The sequence below is a fragment of the Cervus elaphus genome, chromosome 20 (assembly GCF_910594005.1).
Source record: "Cervus elaphus chromosome 20, mCerEla1.1, whole genome shotgun sequence".
NCBI lineage: Eukaryota > Metazoa > Chordata > Mammalia > Artiodactyla > Cervidae > Cervus > Cervus elaphus.
This window is the reverse complement of record NC_057834.1, coordinates 130,557,902-130,577,158: the sequence shown is the minus strand read 5'-3', so window position 1 is coordinate 130,577,158 and position 19,257 is coordinate 130,557,902. Positions and strand designations below refer to the sequence as shown.

At 35.8% G+C, this 19,257-nt stretch overlaps 1 protein-coding gene across 8 annotated transcripts in view; it reads left to right on the top strand.

Moving 5' to 3' along the window:
- Positions 1 to 18,250, top strand: part of ZMYM1 (zinc finger MYM-type containing 1) — a 30,136-nt gene extending 11,886 nt beyond the window's left edge. For 3 of the 8 annotated variants that reach the window (XM_043877445.1, XM_043877444.1, XM_043877446.1), the window contains exons 2-10: positions 63 to 233; positions 1,334 to 1,406; positions 1,611 to 1,860; positions 6,396 to 6,570; positions 6,659 to 6,871; positions 8,812 to 8,965; positions 9,905 to 10,030; positions 10,203 to 10,240; positions 10,910 to 13,879. In XM_043877445.1, coding sequence (XP_043733380.1) covers positions 138 to 233; positions 1,334 to 1,406; positions 1,611 to 1,860; positions 6,396 to 6,570; positions 6,659 to 6,871; positions 8,812 to 8,965; positions 9,905 to 10,030; positions 10,203 to 10,240; positions 10,910 to 13,192 — 3,408 coding nt within the window. In that variant the 5' untranslated portion in view covers positions 63 to 137 and the 3' untranslated portion in view covers positions 13,193 to 13,879. Of the gene's footprint in view, positions 1 to 62; positions 234 to 1,333; positions 1,407 to 1,610; positions 1,861 to 3,204; positions 3,388 to 6,395; positions 6,571 to 6,658; positions 6,872 to 8,811; positions 8,966 to 9,904; positions 10,031 to 10,202; positions 10,241 to 10,909; positions 13,880 to 18,227 lie in introns of those variants that run through there. The other 5 variants (XM_043877451.1, XM_043877447.1, XM_043877448.1 and 2 more) reach the window with 5 other exon arrangements.
- Positions 18,251 to 19,257: the final 1,007 nt, after the last annotated feature.

The window sequence follows — 19,257 nt, the reverse complement described above, 5'->3', positions numbered from 1 at the left end:
ATTACTATATTTTAAGGGGCTTTTAAAAATCAGACTCTTCATCAGTTCATGATTTATTTTAGGAATCTGGAAACTGTTTCCAAAGGAAAAAACCCATTAGTTTGGAACTAGAGGATTTCTTTGCATCAGACGCTAAGATGAAAGAATCCCCAACAAGTGGTGAATGTGACAAGGCGGTGGGGACACAGGTGAAGAGGCTAGATGAGATTAAGGTAGAGCCCGACAATATTCAGGTAAGCATTTTACCTTCTGTTTTCCATAGTAGCATTTAATTATAAATTTTAGGTATGCAAATGCTAGTTTATTGGTTAAAAATCTTAATTCCTTCCCCAAAGCAGTTGACCAAGTAATGTAGAATATGTGGTTAAGTGCCATAATAAGCATGTGCAAGAATGTGAGAGAAAGATGTACTGTTTGGATGTGGGTACTGGGTTTAATAAAAAAGATTGCTTAGGATATTATGGGTCTATTTGAGGTTAGCACATATTTGTTTTCATTTTTCTTAACTTGAAACAATACAAATAACTAGTTACATGCTTTTGTGCTACTATCTCTATTAAGTAATATAATTATTTAGTACATTTTAAGTACTTAGAATTTTTCTTTGTTTATCCAGATTAGATTCATTTTTATCCTTAAACTTTTTTAGACTTATCAAATGCTAAAGAACCCGTAAAGGATAAATTAGATCAAGCTGTAAGCAGGGCTAAATTTCCTTAGATTGTTTATATATGAACCTGCTGAAATTTACAATGAAAAGCAATTTCATTTTAAATTTACTTCTAGTATTCTGTTTAGAAATAACATAAAGTAAATTAGTACCAAGTAAAGGGTATGACTCCCATTGGGTGACAATGGCCAATATTAATATTGTCCATCTAAGAAATACCTGTTACTTCTTCAGTCCTTGAACATTCAAAGACATGGAGCAAGTTTAGGTTGATTGCCTGACGCTCTGAAAAAATCCTGCTTTGTAAGACTCATTCAGCCCAGTCTAAGAATTTTTATGTTTAAGGTCTTTATGAAGACAGTTAGCTGTTAGTGATCAGAACAAGAAGGGGAAACAAGTACCATTATTGAGTATGTCTCCCCTCTTTTTGTAGTAGCTGCTGAGGGACTATGTTAACAAAAATTTATAAAGTCGTATCTAGGTACAGTAGAAAATACTGCAATAATTAGTGGGTGTTACCAGCCAGAAGTCACCAGAAGGGGAGTGTTTACTTATATACCATGGTTCAGTGCAATAATACAATTCACTGAACAGACTTGAGCATAATATATCATTTTCTATTGATTGATTGTTTTCATTATTTTCAACTTTTTTTTTTTTTAGGAGTACTGTCAAGCCCAACAGCCCAAAACTCAGGAGAATGACCTGAAAATAAACTCTGCGTTTTCAGACAGTGGTAATAGAATTACTTAAGTTAATCATATTTCTTCTAACCAATATGATGGCCAGTTTATTCTACTTTTTTAGAATCCCCTTGAATAGTGCATTGATTGTTTTGTGTTTCAAGTCCAGGAGAAGTAACCTCTAAAAGATAGTGAAAGAATGCATACTTAATTTCATATAAATACTAATTTTTTTCCTTCCTGTTTTGTATTTATAGCTCCTCAGATGACTACAGGCATTCAGCTTTCTCTGGCGTCATCTGGCATGAATAAGATGCTTCCTTCAGTTTCAACCACAGCTGTTCAGGTTTCCTGTTCTGGTTGTAAAAAAGTTTTTCAAAAGGGACAAACTGCTTATCAGAGGAAAGGTTCTACTGAGCTTTTCTGCTCTAGACCGTGCATCACTGAATACATTTCATCTGTCAGTTCACCAGCTCTTCCGAAGAGAACTTGTTCAAACTGCTCAAAGTATATAATTCTAAATTATGCCCTCTTTTACTTCCCTACATAGATCTTGATCAGAATGTTGGTTGTAATTTTCTTTGTATTTTTCTGAAGTAATTACCTTGGTTTAGGGTAAAGAAGCTGCTTCTGCTTTTAGTTCCTGTAATAGATTGTTCAGAAGTAGTTTTTGTGTGTGTGTTTATTAAGAGAATTGCAGAAATTGAAACGGTAGGAGTTGTGTTTCTCTTCACCTTTAAATAATGTGACTTCCGAAACTTATTTTCCTCTTCTTTACATTGGAAATTCTCTACAATTGGGGTTATTGTGAGTCCATTCTGTTTTATCATTTAACTGTATAGGAAGTAACTTACTAAAAAATTAATCATAATGAGTTACTTTTTGACCTTCCAAGGGGTAAAGTTTTATAATGCTTCTCTTGTAGTGGCAAGTGAAGTTGTTTCATTATTTTCCTTTGAAAAATTTAATGGCCTTCAGTAAACATAGATGTATGTATGTAGTCTTAAGGTTTCTGTGAACTAATTACTCTTGGGGTCTCTTTTGCTAACTTTTTCACTTATGTGAGACAATTTAGGTAAGGAGAAAAGACGTAATAGTGATTTCATAACATCCAGAATTTTGAGCTCTACACTGAGATATATAAAGGTTCAGTGCTTTGAGAGTCATATGGTATTATAATTCTGGTTTGTTATTTCTCATTAAATGCTAGTATTAAACATTTTAAATGTTCTTTGTTTCAGAACAAGAGAATACATGAGCCTCCAGTTTTGCCACTGAATGTGATTAAATGCCTTTCAAATAGTACCTTGTTTTGGAATCAAATTGCCACGATCTGAATCTTGCTTCCTTAGTTCACATTTTGCTACTATATGTGATCCCTGAGTGGCTTTATTAATGTCATCTGGGAGCCTGTTAGAAATGTAGAATCTCAGGTTTCCCCAGGCCTATTAATCAGAACTGTGTTTATCCCTAAGTGATTCATATACATGCCAAAGTTCAAACAACATTGAGAACTTAGTATTCCCATCTGTCTTGTTAAATGTACATGAGAATTATGATCATTCAATAATACATTTAAGTGCTCAGAACAATACTGACATGTAATAAGAACCCAGTAAATGTTGACTATCGGTATTCTCTGAACAAACTCACCAACTCTTTACATTGGTTGCTTTAGCTTCTCATTTGGCTGCTGCTTCAGGAGTTAGCCCTTGCTTCATCTTCCTCCACAGAATTCTACTTACCTTTTCTCTTGTGCTTTGTAAACCGTTTAACACTGTACTTTGTTCTTTTTCTTTTTTTGCTGTGGGCTGTATGGCGTTCTCTTCAGCATGCTTTCTTTCTCTGCAGAATCATAAAACTGGAAGGGACCTTAGAGATCATCCTGTTCAAACATTTTCTTTTGGTTTTGAGGAAACTGAGGCCCTGAGAAGTTAAGGTATCATGTTCCTGTGTTTGGAGTTTATCCGTTTACACATCTTCAGCAGAGCTCCCAGGCAGATTGAAAAGGCTGAAGCAGGAAAGATTTAGTGTGTAAGTTGTTCTTTAAGGCAAAGAAATCCAATATGAACAAACAAACAAGTTTTACTTTCTTTGGAATAAAAATGTTTTGATACAAAATAATAGGTTGGGAGGAAAGGTAGTGATGCTTAGGTTGGGAGGAAAGGTAGTGATGCTTAGGCTAGGAGAGGCCATCCATTGTTCAGAATAACGTGTACTTTTTTTAGAACTTTTTATTCTGCGTTCGTCTGTGTTCATTAGTATCTTGTATTGATATGTAGTTCTCAGGATTTTTAGCTGATTACCAGTTACCCATGAGGTTTTTTTAATAGCAGTGATTTAAAATCTGTTTTGAGTCAATGTAGGGGTTTTTTTTTGAAGATCAGTTGATTTACAATGTTGTGTTAGAGTCAATGTAGTTTTTATTCTGTTTCATGAGCCAATTGAAAGATAGCTTTGAAAATGACATTTTAAATCATGTTAGAAAGATGAGACCCTTTATTTATTTATTTGGCCATACCTAAAGGAGATCAGTCTTGGGTGTTCATTGGAAGGACTGATGTTGAAGCTGAAACTCCAATACTTTGGCCACCTGATGCAAAGAGCTGACTCATTTGAAAAGACCCTGATGCTGGGAAAGATTAAGGGCAGGAGGAGAGGGGACGACAGAGGATGAGATGGTTGGATGGCATCACTGACTCAATGGATATGAGTTTGGGTAAACTCTGGGAGTTAGTGATGGACAGGGAGGTCTGGCGTGCTGCAGTTCATGGGGTTGCAAAGAGTTGGACACGAATGAGCGACTGAACTGAACTGAACCACATGTCTTGCAGGATCGTAGTTTCCCGACCAAGGTTTGACCCTTCACCCTTGGCAGTGAAAGCACAGAGTCCTAACCACTGGACTGCCAGGAAATTCCCGGTTTATTATTTTTTTTAAATAAGGCCTTAGTATATTAGAAGCCAGCAATCTAGTATGCTAGTAGCAGTAAAAGCCAGTAAGCATTTTAGACTTCATGCTTCTGCCAGTGCAGTTTCTTCTACCTTCCTTCCCCTCTGGCTAATTTCTTACTATCTGAAAGATCTGCCTCAGATATCTGTACCCTTTATCAATTCCCATACCATTCCTTCCTCTCATTTCCCCCACCCACCACCCAGATAATTGTTCCATAGTCTGTGTTTTCATAGTGTCCATAACTCCCAAAACACTTATCTTAAAATAATGTTCTTAAAGAATTGATATTGCTCCAGTTAGACTATGAACCTCTGGACCTTAGGGACCAGATTATATTCATCTTGGTATGCCCAATTCCTAAACACTGTTAGGAACACAGTGAATCCTAGAAAAAATTTTGTCACAACTTAGATACTGCATTTAGAGCTACAGCTTAAACCAATAAAATGACTGGTGTTATGATAATGAAAATTGACCTATTATTTTGGTGGTGTATAAGGAGGCAGAAAGCTTATAGTACAGATGGTCCTCAATTTCCAGTGGTTCTCCATGATGATTTTTTTACTTTACAGTGGTGCTAAAGCGATATGCATCCAGTAGAAACTTACTTCAAATTGTGAATATTGATCTTTCCCTGGACTAGTGCAATAATATGCAGTATGATAGTCTCACAGTGGGGGGCAGCAGCAGTGAGCCCCGCTCTCAACCAGTCACATGATCACAAGGGTAAACAGCTCATCAACTTAAAATCTTTACGTACCGTTACCACCATTCTTTCACGTTTGGTACCATATTCATTAAGTTATATGATATATTCATCACTTTTTAATAAGACTTTTTGTAGGATGATTTTACCCATCTGTAGGTTGTTATGGTAAGTGTTCTAAACAAATTTAAAGTAGACTAGGCTAAGCTTTGATTTTCTATAGGTTAGATGTACATTTTCAACTTACCATATCTTCAGTTTAAAATGGGTTTATCTGGACATAACCCCGTCATAAGTCAAGGAAGATTTATACACTAAAAATGTGTTAATATTGGGGTATTAAGTAGTGTTGATTTCAGGAGTATTTCATCTGGAAAACTATTATCTTGAGAGATTGATATTCTGAAGGATCTAGGTAGCCAGATATTTTGGTTTTTCCTGTAGTAGCAGTTCTCAGATTTTTTGGTTTCTGGATCCCTTTACACTCAACAGTTTTTGAAGATCCAAAGATCTTTGTTTTATGTAGATTACATCTAGCTATACATATATTGTGTTAGAATTTTAACTGAGGAATTTTTAACTATTAACTCAATAAATAGTGCATGTTGACATAAGTATTTTTTTATGAAAACAGCCTTTTAAAAAATTTAGTGAGCATTGTTTTATTAGTATGGCAAACTGCTTTACTGTTTGGCTGGGTTTAAATATCTGCTTCTGCATTCAGTTTGTTACAGAATGTTGTTTTGGTTGAAGTCTAAAGAAAATCTGACCTTAAAAATAAATATTTGGAAAAGGGAGTAGTGTTTTAATAGCTTTTGAGATAGTTGTAAATGTTTTTTGATACTACTTGAATTGTGGTAGTTTCTTAAATGTTAGTTGTAATGTGGAATCTGAAACCATGTCAGTGAATTTTTTGTACTGTCACCTGAAAATTTAGTGGTCTGTTTGTACTTATAATGGTTCTTTTACCCGCAAATGATTTTTGTTGCATACTATCATCATTTGGAAAATACTGATTCCCTGAGGTATACAGACTTCCAAATGTTGTCATTTCATTCTGCAGTATTTTAAAAATCAGATTTGGTTTTGTTTGCTTTTGTTTTTTTGTAATTTATTTAGTTCTTACTCCTTTTTTTAATTCTATTTTGGCTTTTTTTTTTTTTTGGCCTTTCCCTGTGGCATGTGGGATCTTATTAGTTCCCCAACCAGGGATCAAACCAAATTCAGATTTTCTTATTTCAAGGATTATGTTTCTACTATTTCATAGTTCTTCAGGTATATGAAACAAGGGGAGAGAGTTATTTAAGGGAGTGATTTAGGTTATGAAGAGAAAAAATAATTATGGTAAAGCTTAATGGTGCCCTTGTTGTTTATTTTTTAGAGACATTTTAAATCTAAAGGATGTGATCAGTATACAGCTGGAAGATACTACCGCTAGCAAAACTTTTTGCAGTCAGTCTTGTCTTTCATCATATGAAGAAAAAAGAAAGCCAGTTGTTACCATGTGTACTAATAGTGTTTCAGACAAGTGCAGCATGTGTCAGAAGACTACTGCTGTAAGTTACAATATTTCTTAACCTTTAGGGATTCTGATTATTCTGCTTAAATATCAGAGTTTTTACTGGATGTTTTTTTTAATCCTAGATTCAGTATGAAGTAAAATACCAGAGCATGAAACATAGTCTTTGCTGTAATGCCTGTTTTTCAAAATTTCACTCTGCTAACAACCTCATCATGAACTGTTGTGAGAATTGTGGAGCTTACTGTTCCACTAGCTCTGGTATGTTTCATATGCTTCAAATGGAAGGACAGTCTCAATACTTTGATAGTTCAAAGAGTATTACAGCACATAAGCAGGTATGAATAAAGATCACTTCATTTTGAATTTGTTGCATAAGACTCTAGTGAAAAATGGACAGTTGACTTCTGTTAGTTGGTTTGTGAATGTTTCCACCTTAGGAGAATGTAGGGGTATAGATGTTAGTACCATTGGAATTATTTTTAGTTGGTAAGATAATGAAAGAGGTGAAAGAGCAGGTCTTTCTTACACAACAATTCATTATAAAAGACACATGGAGATTTTCCTAGAGAATCTCAGGGGGATCTCCTTACCTTGAAGAAAAGGCAAGCAGAAGGAAGCTTATTTATAAACTAGATAGCAACAATAACAATAGTCTATTGGTCAGTAAGACTCAACCACAGAAATGTGTTTTATTTTTAATTCCATATATTTAATTCTTACACCTCATAAGCAAGGCTGAAAGATGAATCAAGAATGTCACATGCTTTTTCTGAATCAGGAATCCTAGGAGGCAGTAAACCAATGAGAAAGAATCCTCTATTTCTGATAGAGGATGTGTGGCCTTGGATGTGTGGCTCTGAGAGCAGAGAAGCTGGCCCTGCTCTGCTGGATTGAGATAACACAATTAGTGTTCTGAGTCCCTTTCATGAGGTGGACTATCACACGTCTTGCGCGTTCAGATACTGTTTTGAAATACAACTTTATGCCTATAAATTCTCCCTTAAAAACAAGCAATTGAAAATATGAGTCTCAACAAGGCACAATTCAAATAGGTCATTTGGGAGCTACAGCTTTTCTATGGCAGAATTCCCACACCATGAGAGTATCCTACCTTGGGACCACAAATGGGAGAACAAAGAGCATAGAACCCTTTCTCTGAAAGCAGTTAATGCCATTCCTTCTTTTCTTTTTTTACCCCACACAGTCAGTAAATAGACTTCCCATTTTAAGAGCCTATATTTGAGTACTCAGTTATTTAGCCTGTGTGATAGGGCATGACTGATTTGGCTAGATAAGTTAAAAGGCACATCTAACACAATGCCATGCTACATTTAAGGTATTGTATTTTTGTTTGTTTGTTTGTTTTTGGTATGATTTTGATAATGGAGAAAATGCATATAGTTAGTGAACTGTAGTCAAGAATTAGCTTAAGTCTTGACTTTCCCAGTAATATGTTAATTATATCACTATTTGTTGGTTAATATTAAATATTGGTGAGTTGTTAATTTCTCAAAATATGAAAATTCATACCGGTAAGGGACAAAAATAGTAATTTTCAAAATTATACTCTTTTTTGTTACATTGTTCCTTTGCCAACATTCTTTCACAGAAAATCTGTATTATTTGTATTTGTCTCTGCATCTTGTACCCCTAAGACTGTTTGGTCATTGTTAGTGTTACCTAGCCGTTTCACCAGAAAGAGGAGGTGGTGAACCTCTGAGTTTCGATTCTCCCCTTTGCACACTCACTGCTTACAGAGCACACTATGTTCCGTGCCTCTCGCTGCTTGTATGTAGCTTTCTTAGAATGTGCTTGCAATTTTTACCATGAAGTTAGGCTAGAAAACTGATTGCCACAGCATTTTGTAATGTGTAGTAGGCGCTTTTTTCTGACTCCTCCTTAGCACCAGTGGAAGGCTTTCCTTGGTTGATGCCCAGCTTGGCATTGGGGAAGGATCTGTAATTATAAGACTTGTGTTCATGTATGAAGTTGGTTTTGATTTCCTGGGATGAAGAACATCTTTTATGACCACTTCATTGCTTGCATATGTACTGTTATTGCTATTAATATACCTAACAAATAATACTAATAGTTATCTAATAGATTAATCAGTTTCCTTTCATTTTAGTCATTACAACCTATAAGGGCCTTTTTTCTGGTTTTTAAGAAAGTGCAAAAATGTGACTTCATTGTTATTATAATATTTCAATTAAGCAGTGGTAGTGGGTATATGTCATAGAGCAGGAATCTGAACTTTATTTTACTCTCTTAACAGAAACCAGCCAAAACACTCCCATCTGTTCTTTGCGAATCATTGAAGCCCTCAGATGAAATGATTGAGACTACCAATGACTTGGGGAAGACAGAGCTTTTCTGCTCTATTAATTGTTTCTCTGCTTACAGTAAAGCTAAGATGGAATCTTCTACAGGTATTATTTGCTTAGCAGTTATCAGAGATTTAGTAACTGTTGAACAATATTACTGCTTTCCCTTAATTTATAACTTTGATTCATTGCCAAATTAAGCTGACTTAAAACAGGTAGTGACTGGAGTTGAGGCCTGGGAGGGTGAGGAGGAAGCAGGGGGAAAAAAAGTCAAAACAATCTAAAACTTGTTTCAAAGAAAGGTTTTCCAATGTTTTTGCATGATAGGAAGACCACTTCATCACAAGGTTTAATATTGTAAAGATTCTTGTATTAGAATACAGAATCTTCTACTTAGCCCTGCTTTATAAAAACAAGGCTCTAAGTTAACATTTTTCACATGAAGCAGAGCTACTTGAAAATACTGTGATGTTCACTAATAGAAAGGGGTAGATAATCCAGAACCAACTATGTATTCCACCAAAGAACCTCATGTAGGACCAACAGTGTTAATTTCATAGACAGTGGAATGAGCGATTCCCCTGGAGCTTATGCATCATGCAGATGGACTTACTATAGCAATCTCTGCAATACTTAGACACCAACCTCGCTCCTTCATATTGAAGTTGATGAATCCTGGAATGGTTATAAATGATACCCGTTAGGAGATCCTACAGGAATCTCTTTTGTGTTCTTCATGGGTAGTTTCACAGTAGAGATTTGCTTGAAACTTCAAGCAAATAATACAAGAGGACTAAGAAACTGTGCAAACGTAAAAGATATGAAAAATGTAAATTATCAGTTTAATGTTGGTATTAACGTTATCCTAAAGAACCTGGCTATCCTTAAGCCCTAATAAAAAGTACTCCAATACTCGGCAATACTTAAAGGTATTAGATATTTATGTTATTCATTGAGATACTTGTTATTAAACAGTGCTTTCTGATTGGTTGATTCCGCCTGGTTTATAAGAAATCTTTTCATTTTTATCAATAAATGTTTCAGCGGTACGTGATGCTTCAACGAATCTCCCTTCTCCAAAGAAAGACGCAACTCCAGTTATAAGCAATATAGTGTCATTGGCAGATACTCACGATGCCCTGCCCATTGTGAACTCTGATGTATTACAAGGTAAAAATTGATGTGAAGATATTTGACATATACACTGTTTTGCCATACTTGATTATAGAATCTGTCTTTATCCTAAGTTTCCTTTCAGTTGTCTAATATGAAATGAATAATTATAGTTAGTGATACTATTTTATAGATTACAGTATAAGATCTTGAATTTATGCTTTAACAGGTACAGTTTCTTCAGTAACAGCAAATGTCGTTGAGGATGTAAGTTTTATTTTTAATTGTTTTTGCTACTGCCTTTTTTTTTTTTTAATTATTTTTGGCTATGCTGGGTCTTTGTTGTTGCATGGGCTTTTCTCTAGTTGCCATGAGTGGGGGCTACTCTCTAGTTGCAGTGCATGGGCTTCTCATTGTGTTGACTTCTCTTGTTGAGCACGGGCTCTAGGCACATGCAGTTCAGTAGTTGTGGTTCCCAGGCCCTAGAGCGCTGGCTCAGTAGTTGTGGCACACAGGCTTAGTTGCTCTGAGACTTGTGGGATCTTCCTGGACCAGGGATTGAACCCATGTCTCCTACATTGGCAAGCAGATTCTTTACCACTGAGCTACCTGGGAAGCCTGCTAACTGCCTTCTTTTTTAAGCTTTCCTTTTTTAAACGTATTATATGTGTATTTGAACATATTCATTCCTGTTTTGATCCTCAAAAATATAGAGCAATAAACACCTTTTGGTATTCACATTCAGGTTCCCACATCTCAAGTCTGACCTGAAATTATTAATAAGAATTCCGAGTTATAATAGTTGTTAATGTTTCCCTCTAGTGGAGTTCATATTGTAACTTACCCATTGATTTCGTGTTACTAGAATGGATATGTTTGTTATTTTAATTGACTGTTTGAAAACTGTTTAAACAAATGTTGTCTTTTTCTCCCAAGATTTCGCCCACTGAATCAAGTAATAGTGTGCAGCAGCCTAGCCTTTCACCACCATCATCTGTAGTCAGTCAGCATACGGTTGCCTTAGATACAGAAGAACAAAAAGATCATATGTTAAACCAAGATGCTCCAAACAATATGAAATCCATGAAAAAAAGTGACAGACTACGTCACCCAAAATTTACATCCAAAATACGTAAAGTTAAAGGTAAATCACAAAGTATTAAAAAATCTTGGTGTTCAAATTTTCAACGATTAGAAAACAGTATTAAAAAGGATGTAATATTCTGTTATTCATGCCAGTTGTTCTGCCAGAAAAAATTTAACTATGGAAGAGAGTCACTTATAGCGCAAGGAATTTCCAGTTGGAAAAAAACTCTGGAAAAATTCAGAAAGCATGAAAAAAGTGAAATGCATTTAAAGTCATTGCAGTTTTGGAGAGAATACCAATTTTGTGATGAAGCTGTTAATGACAGTTTATCTAATCATTCAAAAGAGATTGAAGGAAATAAAATGTACCTAAAGCTTATAATTGAAAATATTTTATTTCTTGGAAAACAATGTTTATTCTTAAGAGGAAATGACCAGTCTATTTCATCTGTGAATAAAGGCAATTTTTTAGAATTGTTAGAAATCCGAGCAAAAGATAAAGGAGAAGAAATATTTCGACTTATGAATTCACAAGTTGACTTCTATAATAGTACACAAATTCAAAATGATATTATTGAAATAATAAAGACTGAAATATTGCAAGATATTGTAAATGAGATCAATGTCTCCTCAGCTTTTTCAGTAATATGTGATGAGACAACTGATAGTGCCACTAAAGGACAGCTCTCAGTTTGTGTAAGATACCCACAGAAAACATCAAAGGCTGTATTAATTAAAGAAAGATTTTTGGGTTTTATAGATGTTGAAGAGATAACTGGGACCAACTTACACAGGAGTATCAAAGCTTACCTGCAGCAAATTGGAGTTGATTTGAATAAAATACGAGGCCAGGCCTATGATAGCACCAGTAATTGGAGGGGAAAATTTAATAAAATTGCAGCAGAATTTAAGAAGGAAGAGCCAAGAGCTTTATACCTGCATTGTTACACACATTGTTTGGATTTAGCAGTGATTAGGTTTTGTAAAGAAGTGAAAGAGCTCCGAAGTGCTCTAAATACTCTCAGTTCTTTGTTCAGCACTATTCATGGGGAAATGTCGGTAAATTTTCAAAACATTTATAACCTAAGTCAAAACAAAACATGCAAGAAACACACATCACAACCATGTTGGACAGCCCATGATAATACATTACTGTCTGTGATTGAGGGTCTTCCCGAAATCATTGAAACGCTGGAAGTTCTATCAAACCATTCTTCAAACACAAGTTTAGTTGATGAATTGAGTGATTTGTTGGCGTTGGTTTCCAAATTTGAATTTATCTTTTGTTTGAAATTTCTTTATCGAATACTAAGTGTTATAGGAATTCTTTCCAAAGAGTTTCAAAGTGAAACAATAGACATTTTTTCTTTGTCTTCAAAAATAGAAGCAATTTTGGAGTGTTTATCATCTGAAAGAAATGATACTTATTTCAAAACTATCTGGGATGGAGCAGAGGAAATATGTCAAAAAATAACCTGTAAAGGTTTTGAAGTTGAAAGACCTTCATTTCAGAAAAGAAGAAAAATTCAGAAAACTATAGATCCTGGCAATTCAGACAGTATGTTTTTTCCTACCTCAACAGAAGAACAATACAAAGTTAATATTTATTACCAAGGCTTGGATACTGTATTGCAAAATTTAAAATTGTGTTTTTTAGAGTTTGATTATTATAAAATGAAGCAAATTTCAGAACTGTTACTTAAATGGAATGAACCCTTAAATGAAGCAACAGCCAAAGATGTCCAAGAATTTTATAAATTTGACGCAGACATCATCCCAGAACTTAGATTTTATCGGCACTATGCAAAGCTCAACTTTGTCCTGGAATATGATTTTATCAACTTCAGCAATCTTGGCCATTTATTTATTCAGCATGGTCTTCACAATAATATTCCTTGCATATCAAAGCTATTATATATTGCTTTGTCTTGGCCAGTCACTTCAGCAAGTGTTGAAAACTCATTTTCTACACTGTCTCGTCTTAAAACATATTTATGTCGTACCAGGGGACAAGAAAAGCTTAGTGGCTTAGCCCTAATGGCTGTTGAACAGGAATTGGTAGATAAACTGATGGAACCTGAAAGGCTCAGTGGAATTGTGGAAAAGTTTATCCTTCAGGTGAAAGAAATATAGTACTTGCTAACTTGAATTCACCTGAAAGAATTTTGATTTCTGTTGTATATTACAGTTTTTATTTCATATGTGTGTCTTTTTAAGAAAAAAGGTTTTTCATCAGAACATGTAGCATTTACTTGGTTCAAAATTCATGACATAGAATGATACATAGTGAAAAGGCTCCATCCCTTTTTAAATACTCATTTCCCCCTCCCAAAAGTATTCTCTGTTTCTTAAATATCATTCTGGAGATATTTAGTTGTAAATGTACTGTGCAGTACACGCTGTTCTTCAGCTTGCCTTTTTCATTTAACATGACATTTTTCTCATGTTCCATATATCAGTACATAGAGTTTTTGAGTCTTTTTTTAATAACCACATAAGATTTAATTGTATGGATGTACCATAATATATTGGAGCAGTCCCTACTGATAAACATTTTCTTTCCAGTCTATTTAAATTGCAGATAATGCTGCATTTAATAACCTTGTACATAGGTCCCGTTGCACATTAGTGAGTTGCTATAAAATAAAATTTTAAACTGGAATTACTAGGTCAGAAGATTTGCAAATTTTTATTTTTCATAGATATTGGCAAAGTGCTTTCTGTAAGGATTGTATAATCTTATAGTCCCACCAACAATGTGAGAGTGCCTGTTTCCTTGAATCTTTATTAAGTATTAATAAACATTTTGATTATTGCAAAGTGTTATTTGAACAATGATGTGTTGACCACCTGTTACAAAGAACTGACTCATTGGAAAAGACCCTGATGCTGGCAAAGACTGAAGGCAGGAGGAGAAGGGGACGACAGAGAATGAGGTGGTTGGATGGCATCACCGACTTGATGGACATGAGTTTGAGTAAACTCTGCAAGTTGGTGATGAACAGGGAAGCCTGGTGTGCTGCAGTCCATGGGGTCACAAAGAATCAGACACAACTGAACTGACTGATACTAATCTCTGTGGAGATGAAATCTCAGTGGAGTTTTTGTTTTCACTTAAAAGAGTTTTATAGTTTCTGGTCTCACATTTAGGTCTTTAATCCATTTTGAATTTATCTTTGTGTATGGTGTTAGGAAGTGTTCTAATTTCATTATTTTACACATAGCTGTTCAGTTTTCCCAAGCCATTTATTGAAGAGGCTGTCTTTGCCCCATTGTATATTCTTGCCTTCTTTGTCAAAAATAAGGTACCCATAGGTGCATGGGTTTATTTCTGGACTTTCTATCTTGTTCCATTGGTCTGTATTTCTGTTTTTGTGCCAGTACCATACTGTCTTGATGACTGTAGCTTTTTAGTGTAATCTGAAGTCAGGAAGGTTGATTCCTCCAGCTCCACTCTTCTTTCTCAAGACTGCTTCAGCTATTCGAGGTCTTTTGTATTTCCATATGAATTATGAAATTTTTTGTTCTAGTTCTGTGAAAAATGCTATTGGTAATTTGATAGGGATCACATTGAATCTCATTTGAATTTCCATTTCTGTGAAATCTCACATTTAAACATTAAAACTAAATTTTGTTGTGGTTTTGGTTGATACATAGCTGGGTGACAGTAGGAATTCCTAATCTGCTTTATGAGAATGTGACTATTTTTTTAAATAATTCTGATGGAACTCTTTTTCTGTCTTCACACTTGGTGTGCATCATTCCATGCATATATAATTTTATACTTAATACATAGCCTTGCTCCACCTGATTGTAAACTTTATATAAATCTTTAAGTTACATTCTACTTATCTTTCTGCAGTTTGCCTTTTTCACTTAGTGTTTGAGATTTATACATGGATTTCTAGTTGATACATTCTAACTGCTGAATTTGTTTTTGTTCAGTCGCTCAGTCCTCTCTGACTGTGCAATCCATGGACTGCAGCACGCCAGGCTTCCGTATCCTTTACCATCTCCTAGAGTTTGCTCAAGCTCATGTCCACAGAATCAGTGATGCCATCAAACCAATGGATGATGCCAATCTCATCCTCTGTTGTCCCTTTCCCCACTCCATAATATGAATATACATGTTCATCCTTTATTTAAATGGGCATTTCACATAATCTGATTCTGTATTTTTATAATACTGCAGTGATCCTTTGTGTATGTGATATACACTTGTACATCCAGCAAATATTTTTTCAGCATGCATGATACACCAGACACTTTTCTAGCTGGCAGAGATCCAGCAGAGAATAAAGTAAGGCCTTGACTCCAGGGAAGCTTAGCTTTCTCATGTGGAAATCAAAAATATTAGAAGAGGTTGCTTAGCAACTCCAATAGATAGATGATAATACAGAAAAGAATATTTGTATGCTGCATAGGATAAAACATGAGGCTTTGAAAGAGCTGAGGCCACTTAGGTTGTTCAGTTGCCAAGTCGTGTCCGAATCTTCAGTGAGTCAGCTGTTCACATCAGGTGGCCAAAGTGTTGGAGCTTCAGCATCAGTCCTACCAATGAGTATTCAGGGCTGATTTCCTTTAAGATTGGCTGGGTTTGATCTCCTTGCTGTCCAAGAGATTCTCAAGAGTCTTCTGCACCATGGTTCTAAAGCATCAATTCTTGGCACTCTGCCTTCTTTGTGGTCCAGCTGTCTCTTAAGTGGCCACTTCAGGTTTTACCCAGCTGGCCTGAAGTTGGGAAGGTCTGTTCTGAGGTACTTTCTTTGAAGTGGACTTGATGGGTCAAGACTGTGCATTAGACTTCTAGTTGAACCATTTTTCTACTCCCAGATAATATCTACAGATAATATCTGTATCTGTTGTTCCACATCCTTGCCAACATTTAATATTGTCACTTTACTCCTTTTTTTTTAATCCATTGATTTCTGCTTTAATAGAAGGGAGTTAATCTTTAGCATTCCATGCTTATTGCATACATTTTCATTTCTTTCTGTTTTGTATGAAAGTGCTTAACACTGTGACCTTTCCTCTGAAGTCACCTTTGCCTACCATGTGTTTGTCTCATTTTCTTTATTTTCTAGCAGTTTGCATTTGTGATTTCAAGAGCTTGGGTGTTTTTTTCCAAATGTAGTCTAAAGTCAGTAATAAATTTAGAACTGAGAAAGAGGAAAATGAGAACTACAATAACTAAAATGGGATTCTTGGTAATTCCCTGGTGGTTCAATAGTTAGCACTTTTGCTGCAGGGGGTCCAGGTTCAATCCCTGGTTGGGGAACTAAAATCCCATAGTCTGTGCAGTGCAGCCAAGGAAAAAAAGCCACTTTCTTTGTTGAATGTTTACTATTTAACCTTAGTACTTTTCTCAGTGCTTATTATTTCACTTCTCACAATCAATTATTTTATGGAAGAAATTAAGTCATAGAAGTTAATGATCACGTAATTAGTAAATGTTGGATGAATCTAGGATTTGTACCCAGACAATGTGACTCCAAAGCTCATGCTTCTAATGACTATGTTCTACTACCTTTTATACAAACCATTATCACAGATGTTCTAAATAAAAAATTCACTACCAGGAGTACATTGAAGAATAGAAGATGACAGAAATAGCTGTGTACTCTTAATCTCCCAGATTCCTTCATAAAAGCAAAAATCTATGCGTGGCATCTGTAGCAAGTCTTGGTGATACAGTATCCCCACAATCCCAAAATAAGACCAGGTAGTGACAGACTCAGAAGCAACTGTAAAACCTGAGCAGCGCCAGCTATCTGTGGGGAAGGTCACAGACAAAAGCAGTGGGACATCCATGGCCTTGAGAAAGGGGATCTCCCGAAACATCGCCACAGGAGAGTGTGGCGGGCCAGTTTCAAAGCAGCCGCAGAAAGTGAAGGATCCTGCCGCTGCTAACATGCAGGTGTTTAAGAGGATTGCTAAACTCCAAACTTGTTTTGAAACTAATAAATGTAAGCTTTCTTCCAAAACAGCCTTTTTCAAGGAGAAACTGCTGGCTGTAAACACCAGTTTGAGCAGGAATGGACAATAGGGGCAAAGGAAAGAACAGAATGAAGTGGGGGAGAAACGAAGCAGCTGTCAGAACTAGGTCATCTATTTTAGTCACTTTGTGAAAATAATATATTTCATGAACCGCAAGGATAGAAAAGTTATTCTGTCCCTTTTTATTTTATTTATTTATTTTTATTCTATCCCTTTTTAAAAAGTATTTAAAACTGATCAATAGAATTGTGGAATGTGATAGAAAATTAGAAGAATATAAAACTAAATCCTTACAAAACAACCTACTGTTTCAAACCAAGGTTAGATGGTAAAATTGTAAAAGAACAGTGTAAACTAGAATTAGAAATGCTCAGGTGAGTGGATAAAAGGTGTAAAAATAAATGCAAAGAATTCAGGAAAGTATTAGAAGTTAAAAGGAATAAAAGTCAAAGTGAAAACTGGAAGGAACTCAAATGTGAATAAACAATTGATAATTCCTAAGAGAAATAGATGGAAAAAAGGAAAATGTTTTAAATCAAGAAAAGTGATACGTCATTGAAAACCTGATATCCATTAAAAAAAAGGAGTCTGCAAAGAAATCCAAAGCAATGGAAAAGAGCAAATACTAAAAACTTGGTGCAGGTTATTGTGCTGTTGTCTATACAACCACCCTTCTGTCCTCAGTCTTGTGGTGATGAAGCTGGAACCCTGCACGTTTCTGCTCTGTGTAAGTGCATGCTCAGTCATTTCAGTTGTATCCGACTCTGGGACCCCATTTCTGCTCTAGCTGTATTTATATTAGCCTCTGTCAATAGGGGGTCACTAGAGGGAGAAGGCGGGTCTGAAGGAAACAGGATTATCTTTCATCCTGTCTACTTTCTGTGGGCTTTATGTCTGCTTGTGATTCTTGTGAGCATTATTCCAGCCAGTGCTGTTAGATCCAGCACTTTCTTCCCTAGCCTCAGCTGAATCAGGTTGCAGTTTTTATAACACTTGAAGAAGCACTTTTCATCATGCCTACTGTCAGAGATACAAGCGGCCGCTTTTCAGGGATCTTGGTCTTAGGTCCAAGCTCAGAGACCAGCACAAGCATCATCCCTCCTCAGTGCCTTAACTTTCAGCTCCACGAGGCTGTTCTAATTCCACTCCTTTCTTCGTTCTCTCATTTCAGGATATTAGCTGCTCTCTCCTTGGGTTTCCCTGATGGCTAAGTGGTAAAGAATCTGCCTGCCAAGCAGGGGACACAGATTCAGTCCCTGTGTTGGGAAAATCCCCTGGAGAAGAAAAGGGCAACCCACTCCAGTATTCTTACCTGGAGAATTCCATAGACAGAGGAGACTGGTGGGCTACAGTCCACAAGGTTGCAAATTATATTCTGTTCAGATAACTAGTATGGTTTCTGTTCTGACTGAACTCTGATACACTGAATCAAGAGAACTTGCTTGAAATTATAAATACTTTATATATTGGGAAGACACACTGTACACCTAGGAACATTGACCCAGAATGGTCAGTGCCGAGTCATGGCCTAAAAAAGAGAATGAAACAATTTTGAAAGGGTTTTTTAAAAGAAAAAGTCCTTGGGAGTCCAGGCCCTCAAAAAAAAGCAAGGGGGTAGGTCACTCATAGAGAAGATAAATCTGATCATTTTCATACTTTCTGATAGTGACACTATGTTAAAAGATAATGAAGTAACGTGAACTTAGGATTTTTCTTTTTTTTTTTTTTGGTCACACCACGTGAGATCTTCGTTTCCTGACCAGGATCAATCATGCACCGCTGCATTAGAAGCCCAGAATCTTAACCATGGGACAACCAGGGAAGTCCGCAAACAGGATTTTATATCCAGCCAAATGGACTTTCAAGCATAGCAAGCCACAAACTATCATCAATAGTTAGAAAAATAATGTTCTTACTCATAGAACGTTATTTCCATGAACCCTACATGAGGAATCTATTAGAATAAGGTTCAGATAACCAGATTAATAGGAGAGGCATTAACGTAAGAGGTGATAAAGCTTTGCAAGTATTAAATGAGTAAAATTAGAATATTACCTTAATGATTACCTATGCTAATACCAGTAATACAGTCAGACATTGTGTACTTCCTAGTTGGTATTAGCACTAGTTAAGAAAGGCATCCTTCTCAGAGATCTGAACTTCCATTCCATAGGACTCTCGGGCTGCTGAGTATTAATTTC